Source organism: Bufo gargarizans, chromosome 3 (genome assembly GCF_014858855.1).
Source record: "Bufo gargarizans isolate SCDJY-AF-19 chromosome 3, ASM1485885v1, whole genome shotgun sequence".
NCBI lineage: Eukaryota > Metazoa > Chordata > Amphibia > Anura > Bufonidae > Bufo > Bufo gargarizans.
In genome coordinates this window covers 102,449,137-102,472,208 of record NC_058082.1, presented here as the reverse complement: position 1 = coordinate 102,472,208, position 23,072 = coordinate 102,449,137, and the positions used below count along the sequence as shown (strand labels likewise).

Here is a 23,072-nt window from a genome sequence, read left to right as displayed (position 1 = left end):
GAGTGGGAACATGGAGGGCTGATCTGATGGCATCGGGGCACATGGAGGGTCTGATATAATGGCACTGGGGGCATGGAGAGGCTGATCTGATGGCACTGTGGGACATGGAGGGGGTTGATCTGATGGCACTGTGGGAGTGGGGACATGGCAATGGATGGCATAGAGGGGCTGGTGGCACTGGGTGAGTGGAGCTAAAGGCACTGGGGTGTGGGAGATATGAAGGCACTGGGGGAACAGAGCTGATGGCACTGGGGTGGGGGGGAGCTGATGGTACTGGGGGGATAGTGGAGCAGATGGCACTGGGAAAACTGGTGCACTTGGGCTGATCGCACAGGGGGGGACGAAGGGTGTTGGGGACTGATGGCAGGGGGTCTGATGAGTTTTTATAAAGGAAAACAGTCTATTAATTCATTTTATTAGATTACTTGATTAATAGTAAAAAATAATCGCTAGAATACTCGATTACTAAAATAGATCTTCCATATAAAACAAGTTGTAATTGACATTTTGGAGCTGCTCAAGGTTCTTCTATTGGCATCCATTTCTATGTTCATCAGTCTCGTCTTTAATACACAGAGGTTGGTGATCCAGCATACCAGTAGTTCTGTATGATGCAAGTGTGAATTTAGGAAAGAGATCATGAATACTTTCCAGGTATTACTGCATCTCCCCTGGCTTTCTTTGGTGTCAGATTAGGCTGAGGGTGGCCATTATTTCATTAATGTAAGTTCAACAATTAATGATGTTCATTGAAGTCTGTACTGCAATAGTTTTCAAGGCCACTGAACACTATGGACCAAAGACGAAAACGGCGACGGATGTTTGCAGTTTTAAAAGTTGTATACATTTACCAAAGACTCAATTACAAAGCATGTTTCCAGAATCCCTTCCTTCCATTTCATAAAAATGTGTTATCGTCTGAAAATGGACAATCCACTCTACTGCAGCGAGAAAGAAACATTATCATTTGGTGTCTGATGGAGCAAAATATCTTCTGGGTAGTGATGGTTGCCTTGATTTTTTAATATACTATAAACCTCTTTCTGTAGTACCTTCATGTTGCTTTTCAGTTCAGAAATGATACTTTCCACCTCCTCTCGTTCCCTACGTAATCCTTCTCGCTCTGATCTGAGCTGCCCAATTTCTTTTTCCAAGATGGAAATGTTCTCCATCTTGCGTTTTCGACAGTTCTGAGCAGCTACTTTATTCTTGCCACGTCTACGGATGTCCCTGACCAGAGCCAGCTGAGATTCAGTCAATGTGTAGCGAGACAGAAGTTCATTAAACTCCTCCACAGGAAGGTTGACTATCCTGTCTGCGGGGAATGGGATCTGCATTGCGACTGCCCTTCGCTGATCCCTACTGCAGACAAGTTCTTGAGTCCGTGATGCAAAGTATGTTTCGGTTTCACACATGTTTTCTATGACAGGTTGTGTGAGATTCGTTGCCAAAGGATATTGGTTTTGGTAGGCATGTTGTGGAATTATTTCCATAAATTCTGAGTGAAGCCTGTGGCTGTCTATATTCTCTATTTCTATTGATTCCCCATCACTAAAATTCAGAGACAAACCCGAATCAGTTTCAAAATCATCATGGTTTTTGGAGGGAAGGTGCAGAGAATTAACACTGCTCAGGTAAGGCTCAGGCATAATTACCTGGTTTCCTGGGGCACTCATTGCACTAGGTGGTATGTGCTTTGATGCATAGTGATTTATTGCCCCCATCTGAGACATACTTGATGAGATTAACATTCCTGTATATGACGTTGGACCATATCCAGAAGTCATAGGGATTGCTGCATTCTGGGCTTGACAGTCCATGTAAGATCGACTGGAGATTGCCATACAGTTTGCGGTGGGTACAATACCATCTCTTGAGAAACTACTGAAACTGCATCCTGGAGTGGGCGGTATGGGTGTTTGATATCCACTCTCAACATCATAAGAGGAATCTGGTTGTAAATCCAATCCCTGAAGAACAAAAGAAGTTAAATATGAATGAATATTGTATGATAATATGAAATAGTAAAAGTTCATCACCCCTCCAACCAGTGATATTCTATGCTGACCCTGGTTACTGGTTGGTTAAACCTTTAAAGTTACATAAAATGTCCATTTAAATGCATTAGTTAATTACTTCATTTTTCAATTTACATTTTTAATTACATGCAATTACAAAAGTATTCAGATCCATCTTCTGGTTTTAAAACATAGACTATGTTTTGTGACACAACCCCTTTATGGTCTCAGAACTCACTTAGGGTACTTTCACACTAACGTCGCTGGATTCCGGCAGGCAGTTCCATCGTCGGAACTGCCTGCTGGAGCCGGCAATCTGTATGCAAACGGATCCCTTTTGTAGATCGATCCGGATGCAGATCCGTCTCACAAATGTATTGCAATACCGGATCCGTCTCTCCGGTTGTCATCCGGAAAATGGATCCAGTATCTTTTTCATATTTTTAAAGGTCTGCGGATCCGTTTTTGCGGAACACTTGGGGCCGGATCCAGCATTAATGCATTTCAATGTAAAATAATGCTGGATCCGGCATTCCGGCAAGTGTTTGGGAATTTTGGACGGAGAAAATACAGCAGCATGTTGCGGTATTTTCTCCGTCCAAAAAACGTACAGTGACTAACTGAAGACATCCTGATGCATCCTGAACGGATGGCTCTCCATTCAGAATGCATAGGGATAAAACTGATCAGTTCTTTTCCGATATTGAGGCCCTAGGACGGAACTTAGTGCCGGAAAAGAAAAACGCTAGTCTGAAAGTACCCTTAGCTTGTCATTCCCGATGCATACATTTACTGTTCAGTAAATACATTCTGTGAAGGTGTTTTATGTCACTCAACGACCATGGGCTCCTCTAAGCAGCGGACTGTTATACAGTAATTGACACAAAGCCAGATAAAACTAAACCTGTATAGTATACAGTATATCTATATGTTTACAACCTACAATCTTCTTTGTCCAAAAATGTATTTAGTAAATGGAACGGAAGTAAAGGTAAAATCTTCAATTCTGTACACGATCTGGAAGCCCAAGAGAAACTTTGTGTAGGACAGCGTGTAGACTGGTCAGATCTTCAAAGCTAAACTCCCTTGTTGCTACCACGGACTTGCAGTAATATTTTAGTGCCACAGTATAGTGATATACTAGTCCACTATGCAAAACTGCACCACATCGCTGACAGCCTCATGGAGATAAGTATTAGTGTTTAATTTTTATTTGACACCATGCTGTTGGCCAATATGGGGAAAGGGGGAGAGGTGCACTATGGGGGCATCTACTGGGGGCATTATATATTGGCACACATTATGGAGGGCACTATATGGAAGGGTGGAGAGGAGCACCATGGGTGCTTCTACTAGGGGCACTATATAGGGGCATTATATACTGGCATATATTATTGGGGGCTCTATGGTTACGGGGGGAGAAGAACAATATCAGCAGCTACTGGGGGCACAATATAGGGGCATTAGATATTGGCACACATTATGGGGGTACTATGGGGAAGGGGGGAGAGGAGCACTATGGGGACTTCTACTGAGGGACACAATATAGGGGCATTTTATACTGGCACTCATTATGAAGGGCACTATGCGGAAGGGGGAGGAGCACTATGGGAACTTCTACTGGGAGGCACTATATAGGGGCATTTTAAACTGACACACATAGAGGCACTATAGGGACATTGTTTCTACTGAGGGCACTAATATGGGGTATTTATTTGTACTGACACATGGTAGAGGGCATATAGGGACACTGGCTCTACTGGGGGCACTAATAGAATGTATTTTTTTGTACTGGCACACATTATAGGAGCATTTTTTTGTACTGGTACAGATTACAAGGGGACATTTTTTGCACTGGCTCACATTATAAAGGGTATTTTTTGTACTAGTGCACATTATAAGGGGACATTTCTTTACTATCACACATTATTATGGGCACTATTATTACATTATTACTTTAAGGGGCACTATTACTACTAAGTGCACTCTGACAGAGAATTATTTGTATTGGTGGGACTTTTGGGGCACTATTACTGTGAAGGGCACACTGGTGCAGTATCAGCTTAGCACAATTATTTTTGGGGAACATTATGGTTACACTATTAGTGTCAGGGACACTGTATGCTGGCTGTAGTTATATTTTAGTGCACTGCGTGCCATTAATTATTGAAGGAGGCACTATCTGTGTGGTACTAGTATTTTCAGGGGGATGGGGTGATGGAAGGCGGGAAGACGATGGAAAAATAGGAAACTAAGATGTCCGTTTCTCTAACTCTGCAGAAACGAGATGTGGCTGAAAGAAATCATGGTGGTCTGATGAGAAAGGAGACGATAAGGAAAGAGAACATCAACATCAAAGGAGATGCCACTGGATACAATAGGTACCATATGTGGTGCTGTATTACCCAATATGTAATGTTAGGAGGGAAGAGGTTAGGGTGAGAATTTGGCATAGGGATTGGTGCACCCCTGTCAACAAAATATGTAATTTGCCAAACAGATGCCCACACTTTTGCATAAAATTGCAGGTATGAGCACAGAGAGTTGCCCAGTGAGGCACAGTGGAATCGTTCACAAAGAGCAAGAATGATTGAAGATATTATATGTGCAATGGCTTTAGTTCGCAATAACTGGGCAAATTTAACAATATTAAAGGCTCTGTTCACATATGCATTGTGGTTGCTGGTTACTGTTTATAACAGAAGCCACAATGTTGTTGTCATGAGGGTGTCAAGAGCCACGCCTGACTCCGTTATACCCGGGGTCAGGAAGTCGCAGCGGGTGGCTGCGCGCTCTATGTCTAAAGATCACGCTGTTTCTTAATGATAGTTTTTTGTGTTTGCCTTGCAATCCTTTTTGTCTCACTCAGGGATCCGTAGCTTCTTCTCCTCAGCTGTTTCTGGTCTGTCACTCCAAACCTCCTTATATTCTCCTCTCCCACTTCTCTGGTTGCCAGATATAGAGCTTCCTGCCTGGACTTCTATACTGACCCACTGGAGCTGTGATCCCTGGTTGTTGTTCCAGACTGTTACCCTCCGGATCCCTGTTGGGCTTTTGTTGTCTTCTGTTGTTGCCCACCTGGGATTATATGTTTGTCTGTATTGTCTGTCCTCTCCTTGGTGTTTTCCTTTAGTGTTAGTGGTGCGGACTAGTGATCCCACCGCCCTATTCACTACCTAGGGCTCATCTCAGGGAAAGCCTGGGTTTTAGGCACGTGATCGGCGTACGGGTGAAGAACCCGTCTAGGGACGTCAGGGCAGTCAGGTGCCAGCCGCAAGGTGAGTCAGGGGTCACCACCTTTCCCTCTCCCTTGGACAGGGCCTTCCCTTTTCCCTCCCTTTGTGTCATGTATGTGATTGGCACACCGGTCATGACAGTTGTGTGATAGCCACCACATGACAGACACCACCAATGCCCAGAAGGCCCTACTAATTATAATGGCATCCGACAGGTTCTGGTAAAGTGTTTGACGCCTTGTCAAAATAAATAATGCTTCATGCATCTTTCCATGTAAAGTGGAAAATGTAAAGAAGCCTCTGTTGGTGCCTCCAACAAAGATAAGAACATTCATTTGCTTTTTGTTCTTGACATTTTAGAGTTTGTACCCATCATCCAAGACCATCATAGGTGGACCACCTATCAATTTTAAAGGGCATCTCTCAGCAGATTTGTGCCTTTGAAACTGACTGGCCTGTTGCATGTGCACTTGGCAGCTAAAGGCATCTGTGTTCATATGTGCCCGCATTACTGGAAAAAAAATTATATTTAATATATGCAAATGAGCCTCTAGGAGCAACAGGGACATTGCCGTTACACCTAGAGGCTCTGCTCTCTCTACAACTGCTGTGCCCCCTGTACTTTTTTTTTTTTTTACAGGGCCAGGCAGCTTAAACATCCCCATACCTGGCCCTGACTTTCTCCTAAACTGCAAAGGGCGCAGCAGTTGCAGAAAGAGCCCCTGTTGCTCCTAGACGCTCGGTTGCATATAATGAAACATAATTTTTCTCAGCAATGTGAGCCCATATGAACATGGGACCAACACAGATGCCTTCAGGTGCCACGTCCCACATATGTGTGTAAATGGAATACTTCAAACATCTGAATAAATATATGTATTGAATTGTAATGTATGGTATTCTCTACTATCTGGCTGGCAAGTTCATTTACATCCATTAGCCCCTAGGTGGTGCTGGCACCACATAGTATATATAGTGGGGGGGGGGTCTAGCTGAGAGAGGATTAGAATGTAGTCAGAGTAAAGAGAAGCAAGTTCATGGAGGAGAGAAACAGTCTAAAGTCATCATGTAGCTGTTTTCCTTTCCTCTGGGCCCTGATCAAACCTGGAGAAGACAACCACAGCAACCAAGCACCAGACAGTGAGTCTATGTACAAAGATGCAGAGAGCCTAGTGAGGGTAACAGCTAAACTTAGCTTATGGACCTCATTAGCACAAGTGACCAGGAGTAGCTTTCCAAGTGCCTGGACACGTATGGACAGTAAGTGAGCAGAATTGTCCTTATCCACTACACAAGTCTTCCGGGTCATAGTGAAAAACCTATTTAGAAGAGTATCCTGTAAATAATGACGCAGATGTGTTTGCCTGCCACAAGGGAGATCACCCTTAAAGGATAGCTCATAGTAACTATATATAGCAGCACCAGAGTGCTATAGAGTGGTCTTGGGATTGCCACCAGGATCCTTGCCTGTAAAGTGTCTACTTTAAAAGGGAAAACTCTTCATTGACAACTGCCACTACCTGATAATAGGATTACAAGTGAACTTATTATTACTTATGCTATACAAAAGGCTTTCCATTGATGAAGTGTACCAACTGTCCAGAGACTTTTAATTGTCAGTAAATGTTCAACTGGTTCACAACTACCGACTCCTCATTCTTACTACTACTACTCTCAACATTTGCACCTAACTGTGCTGGTGTCACGGACACAGGGGCCTAGCCGCCACAAGCATCCTAAACATCACCACCATCAAGGGCACCTCAACTTCCATCTTGCTGGTGATCCCTGCAACATAGAGTGCCCCGGAGGATTTTGTGCTCTCTTTCCATCCACTGCACTGCCGGCCCCAAGGGACAAATAAACCATGAATACTACTATCCTCGGCACCTTATCACTAGTACGCTCACACCCGAAATAGTCCTTAGGGAGCCCTGGCATGCTGCACATGTAACAGGTCAGCCAGTGTCATAGGTAAAAATCTGCTGACAGATACCCTTTAAAACTGTTAGGTGGTCCACCTATGATGGGCTTGGATGATGGGTACAACTTAACAACCTCTATATTATGGACATTCAGCTAATTCCAATTTACAAGATAGTATAATCCTGCACAAAAAGGGTGATTTGTTTACTGGTAGATATAAAACTATTATATTTCCAAAAAGCATGTGGAATTCAAGTGGCACTGTGGTTACTGACACATTTCCCAGCATAAATTTGACTGATATACACTTCTACTAACCTGAAGTTCGGTGATAGAGAAGATCTCTTGCCAAGTGAGATCCATGTCTCCGTGGGCACACTGTTCTCCCATTTATGAACGGAATGTTCCAGATCTAGGTTCTACATTGAGGAAACCAGGCATTATATGGAAAGTGCAGCATAAGTGGAGTTCACAATAGTTCTCTGTAACGCTGAAAAAAAGAAAGCAAAACATTAGGAGCTAATGAGAAAAAAAGTCTGATCCTGTGTGTCAAACCCAGACCAGGAAACGGATACCAGGTAAGCAACAGGGTTGCTGTAGCCCAAGAAAAAAAACTATTAGAAAAACTTTCTTTTATTTACTTGTGTATGTCATGGCACAGCAACACCTCAACCTTTTCAGCCTTCGGCCAATTTAGCATTTTTGTTTTTTACTCCCTGCCTTCCTGAAGCCATACTTTTTTAAATTTTTTAATTCGCATAGCCATATGAGGACTTATTTTTTTGAGACAAGTTGTAATTTCTAGTTTGTAGTGGGAAGCTGAAAAAAAAAATTCCAGTTGGGATGAAATTGGAAATAAACACAATTCCACCAGTTCTATGGGTTTTGTCTCTACGGTGTTCCCTATGTGGTAAAACTTTCCTGTTACCTTCACTCTCCAAGTCAGTATGATTATGCGAATACTCTGTGAACCACCATTTATACAGTTTTTCTGTGCTTTAATGCTGGAAAAGAAAACTTTGGAAAAAAATTATTTTTTCTTTCGCCATAATATAATCCCCATAACTTTTTTTTTATAGTTATGTCTATGGAGCTATGTGAGAGCTTATTTTTGCAGGGCGATCTGTACATTTTATTGACAATATTTTGGAGCATGTATAACTTTTTTAATCACTTTTTATTTAAATTTTTTTGTATGGTGAAGTGTTGAAAAAAAAGGCAAATTAGATTTTTTTCCCCATTACGTCATTCATCATACGGTATTAATTTGCTTATATTTTAATAGTTTAGGCTTTCTGGGATCTAGCGATGCATTGTTTTTTTTAAATTTAAATTATGACGAAAGGGGTTGATTTGAATTTTTATATATTTTTAAACTTTTTTGTGGGAACATAGTGGAATTAGAAGACTGATTAAATAGTGGTGTTTGTAGGACACTATGTTGTGATGCTGCCTAGACATGTGTCATCTGCATCTCACATTTCATATTACTTGCTTTTATGGGTATACACATGGGATATTTGCTGCATCACTAGACCCTAGTAGCTCCAAAGGCAGCCTAATGTTTTTTCCTCCAGGAGCTTTGTGGCCCACTATGATAATAGAGCCTAGGAACACCCGGGGATCTTCTGGTGGTGCAGTGCAACCCTGGAGTGATTGCCATGAGAGGCCACTTCTGTGCTGTGGTTGGTTGAAGTTGAGCAACCAGGACCCTGTTGATGACTTTTTTATTTTATTTTTTATATTCATTGGATATACCATAAAGGTCCATCATGGCAGGGGGATCTTTTGTATTTGTCACAAATAGTTTAATTTAGAAATTTACATTCTTCCACTTCAAGATGGCTATGTTAATTACTTTCCCTTGCAAGGCCTTTTTCCTTCCCTGTCTTCCTCTGTATGTACTGCACACAGTAGATAAAACTTATCAGGAGACATGCAGTACTCCTGCTCCTGGAAACCGAGAACCATGTGTATCATATGTGATGTATAATAACTATAACACAAAGTAATCCTGGTATCATCTATGTTTCTATGTATTTTCGACTCAGATGTCTTGTATGTACAGGTTAGTCCAACTAATCTGAACACTACAAGAGTCCCTTAAAGTCAATAACACAACTGATAATGTCAATTGACTTTGAGTAATTATTAGTATGCTCAATGCAAGCCAAACATACCTCTCATAATACTTATGCCATACTGTCCCCATGTTTAAAGTGTAACAAATGTATTTATTTTTGTTAAATGTGTAGGGCAAGTGATTCTGATTATTTTTGCAATGTATTTGTTGATTTTGCATTTTTTCATGATAAAACTGCCCCTGAAGTTGTCTTTTTGGGATGAGTTGTCATGGAAAACCTGTTCTCACTGTTCAGCAGAGCGCAGTACTGAACAGTAAAGATGCTCCTCGCTCACTGCTGCTGCCCTCACTGCCACCCTCATATATAGCTAAAACTGGCCATAAATACGATATAAATATACCCGTTTGGCTGACATCTGTACACTGTCAACGCTCACCGCTGATAGCGTACATGCAATCTTTATGCCCAGTGTGCTAACTGAGGTCACTGCCCGCTCTTCTGCATCTCCTTCAGCATATGGGGGATACAGATCGCATGTACACTTTCAGCGCTTACCACTGACAGTGTATCAATGTCAAACAAACGGGGACATATATATATATATATACATATATATAGCCAGTTTTGACTATATATATCTGTGGGAGGCAGTGAGGGCAGCAGCAGTGAGCGAGGAGGAGCGTCTTCACTGTGCTATGAAGACAGATTAAGGAAAACTTCAGGGCAGTTTTGTCATGAAAAAGAGCAAAATCAACAAATAAGGTATATTGCAAAAATGATCAGAATGTCCCACACATTTAACAAATAATGAATAAATAAATAAATTAAACAACAGTTATACTTTAAATATTCAGGAAAAACCCATGCACTGAGCAGTTCTACTTGCACAGAAGCATATGGTGGTTCACAGAGTATTAATTTTACGCACTTATATAGCGCTATTATATTCCGCAGCGCTTTACAGACATTAGCATCACGCTGTCTCCAATGGGGCTCACAATCTAAGGTCCCTATCAGTATGTCTTTGGAGTGTAGGAGGAACCTGGAGCACCCGGAGAAAACCCACACAAACTTGAGGAGAACATACAAACTCCATGCAGATTTTGTCCTTGGTCAGATTCGAACCTAGGACCCCAGTGATGCAAGGCACCGGTGCTAACCACTGAGTCACCGTGCTGCCGAGTATGGACATGTCATTCACTTACAATTTTATTAAATTTGTAAGAATAGTTCTGCATGAGTTAAAATTATAAATATATAAAACCTGTAAACCAAACAGCATATAGAAGGAAATTTAGGCTATAAACAGTATATTCGGCATCCTGATGATACAGATCCAGATGACATGAATGCCTCACACATCCTGCTCTTGTACTGATGTGGTCATTCACACTATGCAGTTGAAATCTGTAGCTTGCCCTATTACTCACAGTATTATATTTTTCCCCACTGAGGAAAAGGTGCACCATGATTGTGTGCTTCTATGAAAACAGGTCTATTAAAGCCATGCCAATATTGCTATAAAAGCACATACACTCACCTAAATAATTATTAGGAACACCATACTAACCCCCTTTTGCCTTCAGAACTGCCTAAATTCTACGTGGCATTGATTCAACAAGGTGCTGATAGCATTCTTTAGAAATGTTGGCCCATATTGATAGGATAGCATCTTGCAGTTGATGGAGATTTGAGGGATGCACATCCAGGGCACGAAGCTCCTGTTCCACCACATCCCAAAGATGCTCTATTGGGTTGAGATCTGGTGACTGTGGGGGCCATTTTAGTAAAGTGAACTCATTTTCATGTTCAAGAAACCAATTTGAAATGATTCGAGCTTTGTGACATGGTGCATTATCCTGCTGGAAGTAGCCATCAGAGGATGGGTACATGGTGGTCATGAAGGGATGGACATGGTCAGAAACAATGCTCAGGTAGCCCGTGGCATTTAAATGATGGCCAATTGGCACTAAGGGGCCTAAAGTGTGCCCAGAAAACATCCCCCACACCATTACACCACCACCACCAGCCTGCACAGTGGTAACAAGGCATGATGGATGCATGTTCTCATTCTGTTTACGCCAAATTCGGACTCTACCATTTGAATGTCTCAACAGAAATTGAGACTCACCAGACCAGGCAACATTTTTCCAGTCTTCAACAGTCAAATTTTGGTGAGCTTGTGCAAATTGTAGCCTCTTTTTCCTATTTGTAGTGGAGATGAGTGGTACCCGGTGGGGTCTTCTGCTGTTGTAGCCTTTCTTTCCCATTCTGACATTCAGTTTGGAGTTCAGGAGATTGTCTTGACCAGGACCACAACCCTACATGCATTGAAGCAACTGCCATGTGATTGGTTGACTAGATAATCGCATTAATGAGAAAAAGAACAGGTGTTCCTAATAATTCTTTAGGTGAGTGTATATTCACCATGCAATTTTCCTTTTGGTTTTCCACAATTTTTCCAGCGGAGAAGTGGTACAATTACCTGCTGCACCACTGCCATGCCTTCATGTGTGAATGTACTTCAACAATTTATAGAAGTACTCCATAACCCTAATTAATACTCCCATATGATCATGTACCTGGCAGAGAGGTTTCTAAATGACAACCAACCTTCTATTATATACTCACAGGAAAACTGAAATTGGGCAGTGAAAAATGCTGCACGTACAGGAAGGAACCCATGTGGACAAAATAACATTTCCCTATGTGTTGACGCATGCTGACAGACAGTAGCATATCTGCCACCATTAAATTATAGATATATAATTATTTAAGCTCTGTCCCTTATACAACATGGGAACGCCTCCACAATGTCCAGAACATTCACAAAACATTCCCACTTATTCAAGCCCTGTCCCTTTCGTGGGTCGTCCCTGCAAAATTAGGACTCTTAGCTCCATTCTTGGTGACGTCATGCAAAATTTCATATACTTATTTTCCCCTTTATTTTTTGGGGCTGAGTAAAGCCAGAAGTGACTCAAGTAATGGTGCAGGGGTTTCATGTAACTATAGGGAGTTCATAGTTCAGAGGTAGAAGATGCACTTGGGACCTGGTTCATGAAGAATCCAATTTTATAAATGATAGGTGTTACATCTCCATACATCCTGAGATAAAGCAAGTTAAAGCAGCCTTTCACCTTCAGCCAGCTGTGACCACAGCCAACGAGGAAGAGGAAAGAGGGGCAGTGGTGGACATGCTTACAGGCTGTTCCTACCACCTCTCCCTATGTAACTGCCGATTACCCCCCTTGGGAAAATAACTTACTTTTTGTTGCATGTCAATCCCCCTGCCATCAATCAGACAGTACACTAGCGCTCTGTCGCATATGTGATAATCTTTTTTTTAAAAAGGAGTGAAAAGATGAGAATTAGGCTACATTCACACAAACTTATTTCGTTTCAGGTTTTTTTTTTGCGGATAGGATGCAGACCCAATTATTTCAATGGGTCCGCAAAAAATGTGCTATCCGCATCTGTATGTCCGTTCTGTAGCCCCGCAAAAGAAATAGAACATGTCCTATTCTTGTCTGTTTTGCGGACAAGGATAGGCATTGTTACAATGGATCCGCAAAAAAACTGATGCCATACGGAACATCATCCATTTTTTTTTTTTTCGCGGATCTGCAATTTGCGGACCGCAAAACACATACGGTCATGTTAATGTAGCCTTAGGCTGTTTATTGATGTCACAATATTCACCAATGTCTAAATTACATCATCAAGTAAGTTGCACCATACACGTATATTATATGTCTGAACTCCTTATATCTTACAGTTTTTAAAGGGAATCTGTCACCTCGATTTTGGACTATTATCTACAGTAATACATGCTTAGTGCTGCAGATAAAGAGTGCACATGACTATATTTTATTTTCCTACTGCCTCCTGGTTCCGCCGCTGTCAGCTCTCAAAGCTGCTCTGAAATACACAGTGAGGACTGCTGTGCTGTTCTAACATAATGGAGAGGACTCGTGTGCGCATGCACAGCAGTCCTAACAATGTATCTCAAAGCAGCTCTGTGCACTGACAGCGAGGGAACGGGAGACAGTAGGAAAATAAAAAATTGTGATCTTGACCCCATATCTGCAGTACTACTCATGTATAACTGTAGATAATGGTCCAAAATTGGGTTGACAGATTCTCTTTAAAGAGTATATATTTTGTTTGCATAAGCAGAGTAAGAATTTTATTCACAAATCTGAATTTTCTGGAATTTTTACTTATAATCACTGTTTGCTGGAGAGTTTTATGAAGGTAGTTGTGTGTATTAAAGGGGTTGTCTCACCTCAGACATTCACAAAAAGAAGCAATATCCACAGCGCTTCATTCACAGCTCTTTAGTATCGACCAAACAGGTACCTACCTATTCAGGGGGATGATAAGTAGTGTTCTGTTTAATGGATCATCTCAGACACTGATGACACATTACTAGGATATGCCAACCATATCAGATAGGTGCAGGTCCTACGACTAGGACCCACATCGATTTCCATAACAGGTCCCCAGAACTGAAGGGGAATGTGCTCGCTTGGCTATTTTCTGAACTCCAATTGCAGTGAATGGAGAGCACCCGCGCATGAGCCTTGTGCTTTCCTTCACTTTGGGGGTCCTGTTCTGGAGCTAGGTGCAGGTCTCAGAAGTGGGATTTGCACTTATGACTTTAATGGCATATCCTAGTGCTGTGAAGACAATAGACCCATGGTCAGGCATGAACAAGCCATTATGATGCTGAGTTTGGGTCAGATGAGCAATGTTCAGTCTGGGAAATGTGGTCATCACACAGAACGTTTCCCAGACCAAACAAGCCTGTGGAAAATTAACATAAAAAAAAAACAGATCCGGCAGTGAGCGGCAGTGTCCAGCTATACTGGAACAGACTATTGGACTTTGTTCTGTAGAGATTTGTAAAACAATAGAAAGAACTTTGCAGCATATATTCACTTCTGTAGAACTTGCCTCCTGTGCTTAGCCACTCCACCACCTGCTCTAGAGGCCCCTTTTGCATGTTCCAATGGTTAGGTGACTAAATATTTCTAAGAACGCTCATTCCCAGTCATTGCCGGTGTAAATATCCTAACTAGAACTGACAGGGCTCCACAGCAAATTTTTGAACTGCCCTAAGCCCCACCCAAACCACAAGCAACCGCCTCCTCATGTGCAACCCCCTCTCCTGCGGCTAGTCAAGATAGCTCTCTCAGACCAGACCAGGCAGCTGCTCCATCCGTTTACTACACGTATATACTGACACTGTATATAATGTCATTTTATAATGCTGTTATGGGGGCCCAGACAATAAAATCTTTCAGTCCTGCTCCCAGGCCCCGTAGCAGCCACTTCCCCTGCTTCCCCTATAGCTACACGCCGCTGACTAGGACCCATATGTATGTGTGAAGACCTGCAGATCCTTGCACATTTAGGTTACTGGCCTATATGCATGTACTAAGGTTGTATCATAAGGTTACCACATATCTGTATATAGCCAGCATAGGCAGGAATTTTAAAGTGGTTTTCCACCTTCTAACCCCATTTTCAATCAACAATTTTTTTTTTTAAATCATCTGTTCTCTGCCCTTCCGATCCAGCTCTGAGCCTTCATTCCATGCTTCTTCCAGTCCCCAGCGTGCAAACCTCAAGATGGGGTCACATGTGCCAATGCAGACATTCACTGGCCTCAGCGGTGCCATGTCCTTAAGTGACACATGACCCAGCAGTGACATGTTGCTTGGGTACACGTCACAGTTGATACCAGTGAACGGCTGAAGCGCCGCATGTAACTTCTGCGCTGGAACTCTGCACTGGGGAACAGGTGGGTGGATTTTTACATTTTTAAGGCACACTTTGCGGAGCATAGTGCGGGAAACAGGCTCCATGTGGGAGCATGATTTTTCAGCCTGAACTCTGCTCCTTTAAAGGGACCTCATGGCATTATAGTGATTTATAATGCTGTGTGTCCCTGCCCAACATCAACTGTAATACATTTTATTGATATAATGCTGTCAGTACAATCCATTACAGATGATGTCGGGCATGGACACACATCATTATAAATCACTATAATAAAGTGAGTTCCTGTCACAGAAGCAGAATTCAGGCCGGAAAATAATGCTCCACGTGGATCGTTTCCCGCAGTCCACTCGCTCGTCTGAGACTGGCCTAAGCATTGTACATTAGACATACATTGTGGCGGTGTAAATAGCAGTAGGTTTCCTAACTTTCAGTTCTGGTACAGTTCGGTGTTCTCTACTCAAGCGCTGCAGCACGTCCAAGTGACATCATGCCCTGGGAGGGGTCACCTGACCATACGTCCATTACTGTATGCATCCTTCCATCCCTGTCTCTATTATGCATGCACCGAATCCAGAGACCAGGGCAAGCACAGTAGAGACTTACCTAGTGCACCGTTATGTGTCCACAATGATCTATTGGTGCATATTCAGCAGGCCGCATAGAATCAATATAATACTGCGCATGTGCCAGTGTATATTCCTGGACGCACAGTGAATGGGGAGACAGTAGACTAGGTAAGTCTCTACAATGCATGTCCCGGTCCTTGGATTCTGAGCATGTGCAATGGAGACAAAGGGATGGCAGTGTGCATACAGTCATGGATAGGTTGGTCAGGTGACCTTCTAGGGTGTGACATCATTTGGACCTGCTTCAGTGCTTGTCCAGAGGAAATCGGGTGGTTTAGTGAGTAGAGAACACTGAACTGGTAGTTACGATGCTACAACATATTTCTAATGCATTATATAGGAAAGTGGACAACCCCTTTAAAGAGGACCTGTCACCACAAAATGCAAAGCCAACTGAAAGCACCATATTATAGAGCAGGAGAAGCTGAGATGATTGATTTATATTTTGTGGGAAAAATTTCACAAAACCCTGTAATTTATACAATTATATACCTCCCAACTGAAAATCGTAAAGAGGGACAATATACCGTATGCCGGTACGCATCACGGCAATTTTGTTAATTTCTAACTCTGCCCAAACCATAATTAGTGACTGCAGCAGTTGGGGATCGGTTAGGTGAATATGCTTGTTTTACAGCATGTGGAGCCCCAGGGACAATTTATTTCTTACTTTCAATATCCATTTAAATATCAGCACATAAATCATCGGATTATAGATAATTTAAGGTCTAAATTGCAAGGGACTGGGTCACAAAAAGGGACTGTCCCTCCAAAAGAGGGATACTTGGGCATGCATTTCTATTTTTGCTTTTTTCACCTCCCGGGAATAGCTATTGGTACAGAGAGGAGGTGTTATCAGTGACTGATCGCATTGTGTGTGTAATTAGGCTAATTAGGCTACTTGAGATCCGGCAGAACGTGTTCGTTTGAATAAAATAACCAGCTGCATCCGTTCAGAATGGATCCGATTGTATTATATTGAAAATGAACATGCCACTAAAACCATGGTAAGTCAATGGGCGCCGGATCATTTTTTTTAGTGTCTGAAAAAAATTATTCTGGCCCTATTGACTTAGGGCTCTTTCACACTTGCGTTCTTCTGTTCCGGCATAGAGTTCCGTCGTCGGGGCTCTATGCCGCAAGAATCCTGATCAGTTTTATCCTAATGCATTCTGAATGGAGAGAAATCCAATCAGGATGCATCAGGATGTCTTCAGTTCAGGACCGGAACGTTTTTTGGCCGGAGAAAATACTGCAGCATGCTGCGCTTTTTGCTCCGGCCAAAAATCCTGAACACTTCCCGCAAGGCCGGATCCGGAATTAATGCCCATTGAAAGGCATTGATCCGGATCCGGCCTTAAGCTAAACGTCGTTTCGGCGCATTGCCGGATCCGACGTTTAGCTTTTTCTGAATGGTTACTATGACTGCCGGGACGCTAAAGTCCTGGCAGCCATGGTAAAGTGTAGTGGGGAGCGGGGGAGCAGTATACTTACCGTCCGTGCGGCTCCCGGGGCGCTCCAGAGTGACGTCAGGGCGCCCCACGCTCATGGATGACGTGATCACATGGCACGTCATCCATGCGCAAGGGGTGCTCTGACGTCACTCTGGAGCGCCCCGGGAGCCGCACGGACGGTAAGTATACTGCTCCCCCGCTCCCCACTACTACTATGGCAACCAGGACTTTAATAGCGTCCTGGCTGCCATAGTAACACTGAACGCATTTTGAAGACGGATCCGTCTTCAAATGCTTTCAGTTCACTTGCGTTTTTCCGGATCCGGCGTGTAATTCCGGCAAATGGAGTACACGCCGGATCCGGACAACGCAAGTGTGAAAGAGGCCTAACATGGTTTTTGATGCCAGATTTGGCATGTTCAGTTTCCCATGCCGCACACAAAAATGCTGCTTGCAGCTGCCACGTATAGGATGTAGCTTCTGAGTGTAGATGAGGATATGACAGTCTCTTCTAGTGCAGCCGAACAACCGAGTTCCAACAGAGAAACGACCCTTCTGTGGATTTTAGTAGATTTAGGTATAAAATCAACAGGCATTGAACAATCAGCAAGTCGTCTGTATTCACAAGACTGTTTGCAGGGGTTTTGTGTCCTCCATGGGAACGCAACAAACCAGGACGGAATGCATTCTGGTGCATTCCGTTCCCTTCAGTTCAGTTTTGTCCCCATTGACAATGAATGGGGACAAAACTGAAGCGTTTTTCTCCGGTTTTGAGACCCTCTGCCAGATCTCAGAACTGGAATGGAAATAGCAGATGTGAAAGTAGTCTAAGTGTGCACAGAGAGATAGCTGTCAGTCCCTGTTAACACCTCCTATATATATAAATATAAATTTAGAAATTATACGTTTTAGGGCTCATTCACATGAATGTGTCAAGCCTGTGCTGTGGACCGCAAATTGCAGTCCGCAATGCACGGGCACCCTCCGTGGGGCAGGCGCATGGGGATCGCAGATCCATTCACTTGAATTGGTCCGCGATCCTTCCGTTCCGCAAAAAGATAGAGCAAGTTCTATCTTTTTGCGGTGCGGAAGCACGGAACGGAACCCCAGAAAGCACTCCGTAGTGTTCCGTTCTTCGGTTCCGTACCGTTCCGCATCTCCAGATTTGCGGACCCATTGAAATAAATGGGTTCACATCCGTGATGCGGAATGGCCACGGAACGGTGCCCGTGTATTGCAGATCCACAAATGCGGTTCGCAATACGGCAACGGGCATCACACGTTCGAGATTAGTGAATTTTTCAAAAATTTTATTCACTGATTCACAGAATTTTGGGGGAAAAATTCAGTTTGACATAGGGAGTCTGCTTTGGCAGTGAAATAATACTGTCACTGTGAGTCCGTATGACATGAAGGTGACAGGCGTCGCTCTTAGAATCACTGCACACTTCACTTATTTGGGCAGTCACGGGGCCAAAACTGACCAAATAACTCAAGTGTGAACTCAGCCTTACAGGTCGATGTTAGCGCCAAGAAGAAGCACCACAAAAGGCTTTACAACATATAACTGCACCGCTGAGCGGCAAATATATTTTACTTTTGCCACTAATACACACAAAAAAAGGGCTGTAATTTTAGCACTTCACCACACAATGACTAATAAGCCCTTTTTTCCCCACTAATACAAGCAATAAAATGCTTTACAACATATAACTGCACCGCACAAGGGCAAATAGGACTTAGAAGAAATATTTCCTTGTAATAAACCCTGTTAATGGCTGTATCAAACAGCACTTGCACCCTAAGGCCTCATGCACACAACTGTTGTGTGTTTTGCAGTCCGCAAAACACGGATGGCGTTGGTGTGCGTTCCGCAATTTTGAAGAACGGCACGGACAGCCTTTAATATAACTGCCCATTGAAGTGAATGGGTCCGCATCTGAGCTGCCAAAACTGCGGCTCGGATGCGGGCCAAAACAACGTCCGTGTGCATGAGGCCTAATAAGAACGGTTTGCTGGAATTTCAGAGCTGTATAATGGCAATTTGGATCTGCAGTCAGTGCAGCAAGGTGTAATAGGATTGTTCCTATTACCCAGGCTGTAAACTCCCCTACTGAACCCTGTTCTGCTTCAATACTGTGGAATGATTCCTCCCTATCCTTTACCTACACCTTGAATAATCTTTCCCTGAACTTGTAAATCGTTTTTTTTTTAGCACAATGAAGTTTTTCTAGCACTGTCTCTAGCGCCTTCAGACGTCTCTCCCTGCACTAAGTACACTGGAAAATGGCAGAATCTAAGATGGCTGACGCTATTTATAGGGCTGTGACATCACACGGCTGGCTGGCTGCTGATTGGCTGCATGCATGGCATTGTGGGTGATCCCGCCTTCCCAGAGTTCCTTGCTCTATGTCCTCAGCAGCCATTTTAGTAAAAAATGTGATTCGTTACCACGAAGCGTGAGGAAATTTGGCTTCGGTGCAAATTGAATTGTTCCTGAAATTCGGAACGAATTCCACTTCATCAGCTTCGATTCGCTCATCTCTAGTGACAGGTTCACTTTATGGTTAATTATGGAGATAAGATTTGGGCTTAAATGAGTGCTAGAAACAGTTAAGTAAGACCCAGTAAATTATTAGTTTTTAGTGCACTTGCTTCATAAATAGGTCTACAACTTGATGTGACATCCTGTGCCAGAAATGCGCCAAATGTTGCACATTTTACGACAAGGTCTAAGTGTAAGTTTGCCTGACTGTCTTTGTATGTGGTTTGTCTGGTAAGAGACTGTTCATCTTCATGCATCTTACGGGCAGGTCTGTGCTGAAAATACATGTGTTTCAGTTATTACATAACCCTATAGCAAAATTGTGACACAGTGAAGACTAAGAAGGGTGCAAGTGTACAACAGAGGGATGTAGTAGTTGCGTAGAAAAACTGCAAAAAGACTAATGTACATCAGCTGAACCTGAAACTATTAAAAAGAAAAATGAAAATAAAAACGACCCTTTACAAAGCGTGGTTCAAATTCTCCTAATCCTCAGTGCTTCATTTTCTAATACAGAGACACTAATACCTTGCATAGGAAGATGTATAAATGACCAAATTCTAGATGCCTGCAGGCGCCACTAGAAGGAGCTTAAAGGGGTTGTCCAGGATTTTAATATTGATGCTCAGGATAGGTCATTAATATCTGATCGGGGGGCAGAATGTTTGAAGAGGCCATGGCACCTGGGTGAGGCCTACAGACTATAGCAGATGTGCTTAGTATTGTAGCTCAGGCCCATTCATTTGAATGAAACTGAGCTGTGCTAAAACGATTTGACTGATGAAAGTGACATCACTGGCCTAGGAAGAGGCCGTGGCGCTCACTTAGTCCTTAAATAACTCTGTAGAACAAAAAATGTAAGTTACTAAAGTTATAGTTTTTGGAGGCAGCAATAGAAAAATATATTTAAAAAAGCAGTTGGTGCAAAAGTAGAAAAACTTGGTTTCACTGTAATTGCATTGCTGAACCTGAGTATAAGGTTATCACGCCCTCATAAGGCTACATTGTTCCTTTCTGCTGCAGCGCCATCACAGGGGAAATGAAGTATTACACAGCGCTCATTCAAAACAGTGGGTTATCTATGAAATGCAGGACGTGACAGGTCCTCCACAACAAGAGAGAAACACTTTATAAGCCCTCTCCATTCCTGAGGGTCTTCGACAGGGGATTTCCCTCTACAAACTCAGAATTCTCCAAGCCAGAGAACCCCCTTAAAAAAGGTTATGTTCCGCCATACATTTCCAATGGCTTTTTCTTAGCCATGTTTAATGACACAAAGTAATTTCACTCCTTTGATTCAAATTGGCTAGGAACATGTTCAAGGGTCAAGGGGGGGGGGGGGGGGGGATGAATCAGGCTGAAAGGCCCTCTAGCGTGGACAGCCCCTTTTAAATGTTGGTAGTCACTTTAAATAAGGATCTCCGTCTATCTGTACTTCTTTTCCTCCTGCACTATACTGCTGTCATTTTTCATACAAGAGTCCCACTGCTGGGTTGTTTGTCCTATAAACCTCTTGTAGGACGGATCATAAGGCTATATTCACATCTGCCTTATAAAATTCTACCAAAGGTTTCCTTTGTGCTTTCCATTACTTTTGACAGCAGGAATAGTGCAGCATGCAGCACCTTTTACGGCAGCAGAAAACTTGACAGAACCTGGACGGACCCCATTGTATAAGTCAATAGGGTCCTTGAGGCAGATCCTTACATCAGATCTGGCACCATGCAATGGCTTTTGATATTGAAGAAGCCATTCATACAACATCTGAATACCATAATTTTCTTGGAAAAAACTCACATATCCGTTCATACATAAATTAGCATCTAGTGAGTACATAGCTATATCTCCTTTTTAAAACTATCAGTATCTGAAATAATACATTAATATCATGGTCGTACCTGATGTGCTGCCGACTCAACCATAGATTGTGTGCGATGTATAAATCCAGAACGGGTAGAGTCCAGTCTGTTGACAGATAATTGTGGTGTTTCTTGGTATGAAGATCTCACCAGTTCTCTTTGTAGGTTGGCCATTCAAGGTTCACCTGTCCTATCCCCATCAGTTTTACTCCGTTTTTTCATACCTGTTTCAGTGACCACTGTCTAAGACTGCTCTTCTTATATTAAACGTCTTAGTGTGTTTGTCCCACGCTCCCTCACATTTTTGTAAGCTCCCTTTCCCTTGCTTACCTCCCAGTCCCCATCCTGTCATATCACTGGAAGTGGCCTCTGCACATAGTCCTGCTGCAAAACCACAAACTTAAGACAGTGGCATCCTCTCCCCACCCTTTTTCCTCCACCCTCCTGATGGCAGCTACCTCCTTCGCTGTAACTGAGGGCCATGGGTAAAGATTAGGGACAGTTGTTTAAGTCAGATAAAAAAGAACGTGTGCGTTACTGCAGCTCTCCTATTTAGTTCATAGCAGCAGAAATGCTTCAAATAATCAACCATATATAACCAGCATACAGGCATTGTATTTATAGGTTGTACTACCTGCAGTCACCTATAAAAACGTTATATAAAAACCTTATTTACACACATGGACAACATTTTGGGTACCTTTCCATTAAAGAAAGAAAAACCCACAATGGTCACTAAAATAACTTAAAATAAACATTTACTGATCATGAAAATATGATCCATGAGCAATTCTTGCAGACAAAGCCAAATGTATAACGTACTTTATATTCAGTATTCTTAATAAAAAATAAAATATATACTACCACAGGACCAAGCCACTTTTGGTCCGACGAGGACCTGAAGCAGCTGGAAGGGGCTGTGGCACTGAAAAGGTGGGACTATGGACACGTTAGGCTTTTTTTCCCTAGTTGGGCACATTCCGAGGAATAGGAAAAAGGACTAGCCTATGTGCGCTCCCATGGTCCCGGCCACTAGAGAGGCCAGTGCTTTTTCCTATAGTATACAAGCACGACCACCACTGATGGATTGCACGGTGGTCGTAACCATGGAAACAAGCAGTGTATAATGTGATGGAAAAATGAATCCAGCCAGCAAAGGAAGCAATTTGGATAATAACAATACATTAGCAAGTAGCTTGTATTAACTTTCTCTAGATGATAAATGCCACTTGCTGAAGTGAGACAATCCCTTTAAAGGGAACCTGTCATGTGGATATTTGATTATAATATAACTAATTATATACAATCATTAACTACTAAAAAGTGCCTTAGATGTATTCACTTACTGGTGTGACAGATGGTTACCTCATAATATACACACAAAGATGCCACATGCTAATGAGCTGATTTGAGTCCAGCGTGATGTCATTGAGTCCAGCGTATATTTAATTCAGAGCTATAGCCACTCCCCTGCCCACCTGCTGCTGATTCATATGGAAAAAAACTGTCATTTAGCAGCAGGTGGGTGGGGAGA

The 23,072-nt window shown here is 42.7% G+C and overlaps 1 protein-coding gene across 2 annotated transcripts; it reads right to left on the bottom strand.

Moving 5' to 3' along the window:
* Positions 1 to 410: 410 nt before the first annotated feature.
* Positions 411 to 21,899, bottom strand: NFE2 (nuclear factor, erythroid 2). Of its 2 annotated transcripts, XM_044286465.1 has the most exons (4): positions 21,578 to 21,899; positions 7,499 to 7,670; positions 1,656 to 1,970; positions 1,445 to 1,551 (listed from the first exon to the last, which is right to left on the bottom strand). In XM_044286465.1, exons 2-4 carry the CDS (start codon positions 7,568 to 7,570, stop codon positions 1,549 to 1,551), a joined length of 390 nt encoding a protein of 129 aa, XP_044142400.1. In that variant the 5' UTR covers positions 7,571 to 7,670; positions 21,578 to 21,899; the 3' UTR covers positions 1,445 to 1,548. The 2 variants fall into 2 exon arrangements, with proteins under 2 accessions (XP_044142399.1, XP_044142400.1); XM_044286464.1 differs by having other exon boundaries at positions 411 to 1,970.
* Positions 21,900 to 23,072: the final 1,173 nt, after the last annotated feature.

What these genes read in the sequence shown, in the direction of transcription:
- NFE2 (XM_044286464.1), bottom strand. Translation starts at nt 7,570, where the DNA reads ATGGGAGAACAGTGTGCCCACGGAGACATGGATCTCACTTGGCAAGAG. An exon ending in TCTCTATCACCGAACTTCAG is followed by an intron (nt 1,971 to 7,498) that starts GTTAGTAGAAGT and finishes TTTGTTCTTCAG; the next exon opens with GGATTGGATTTACAACCAGA.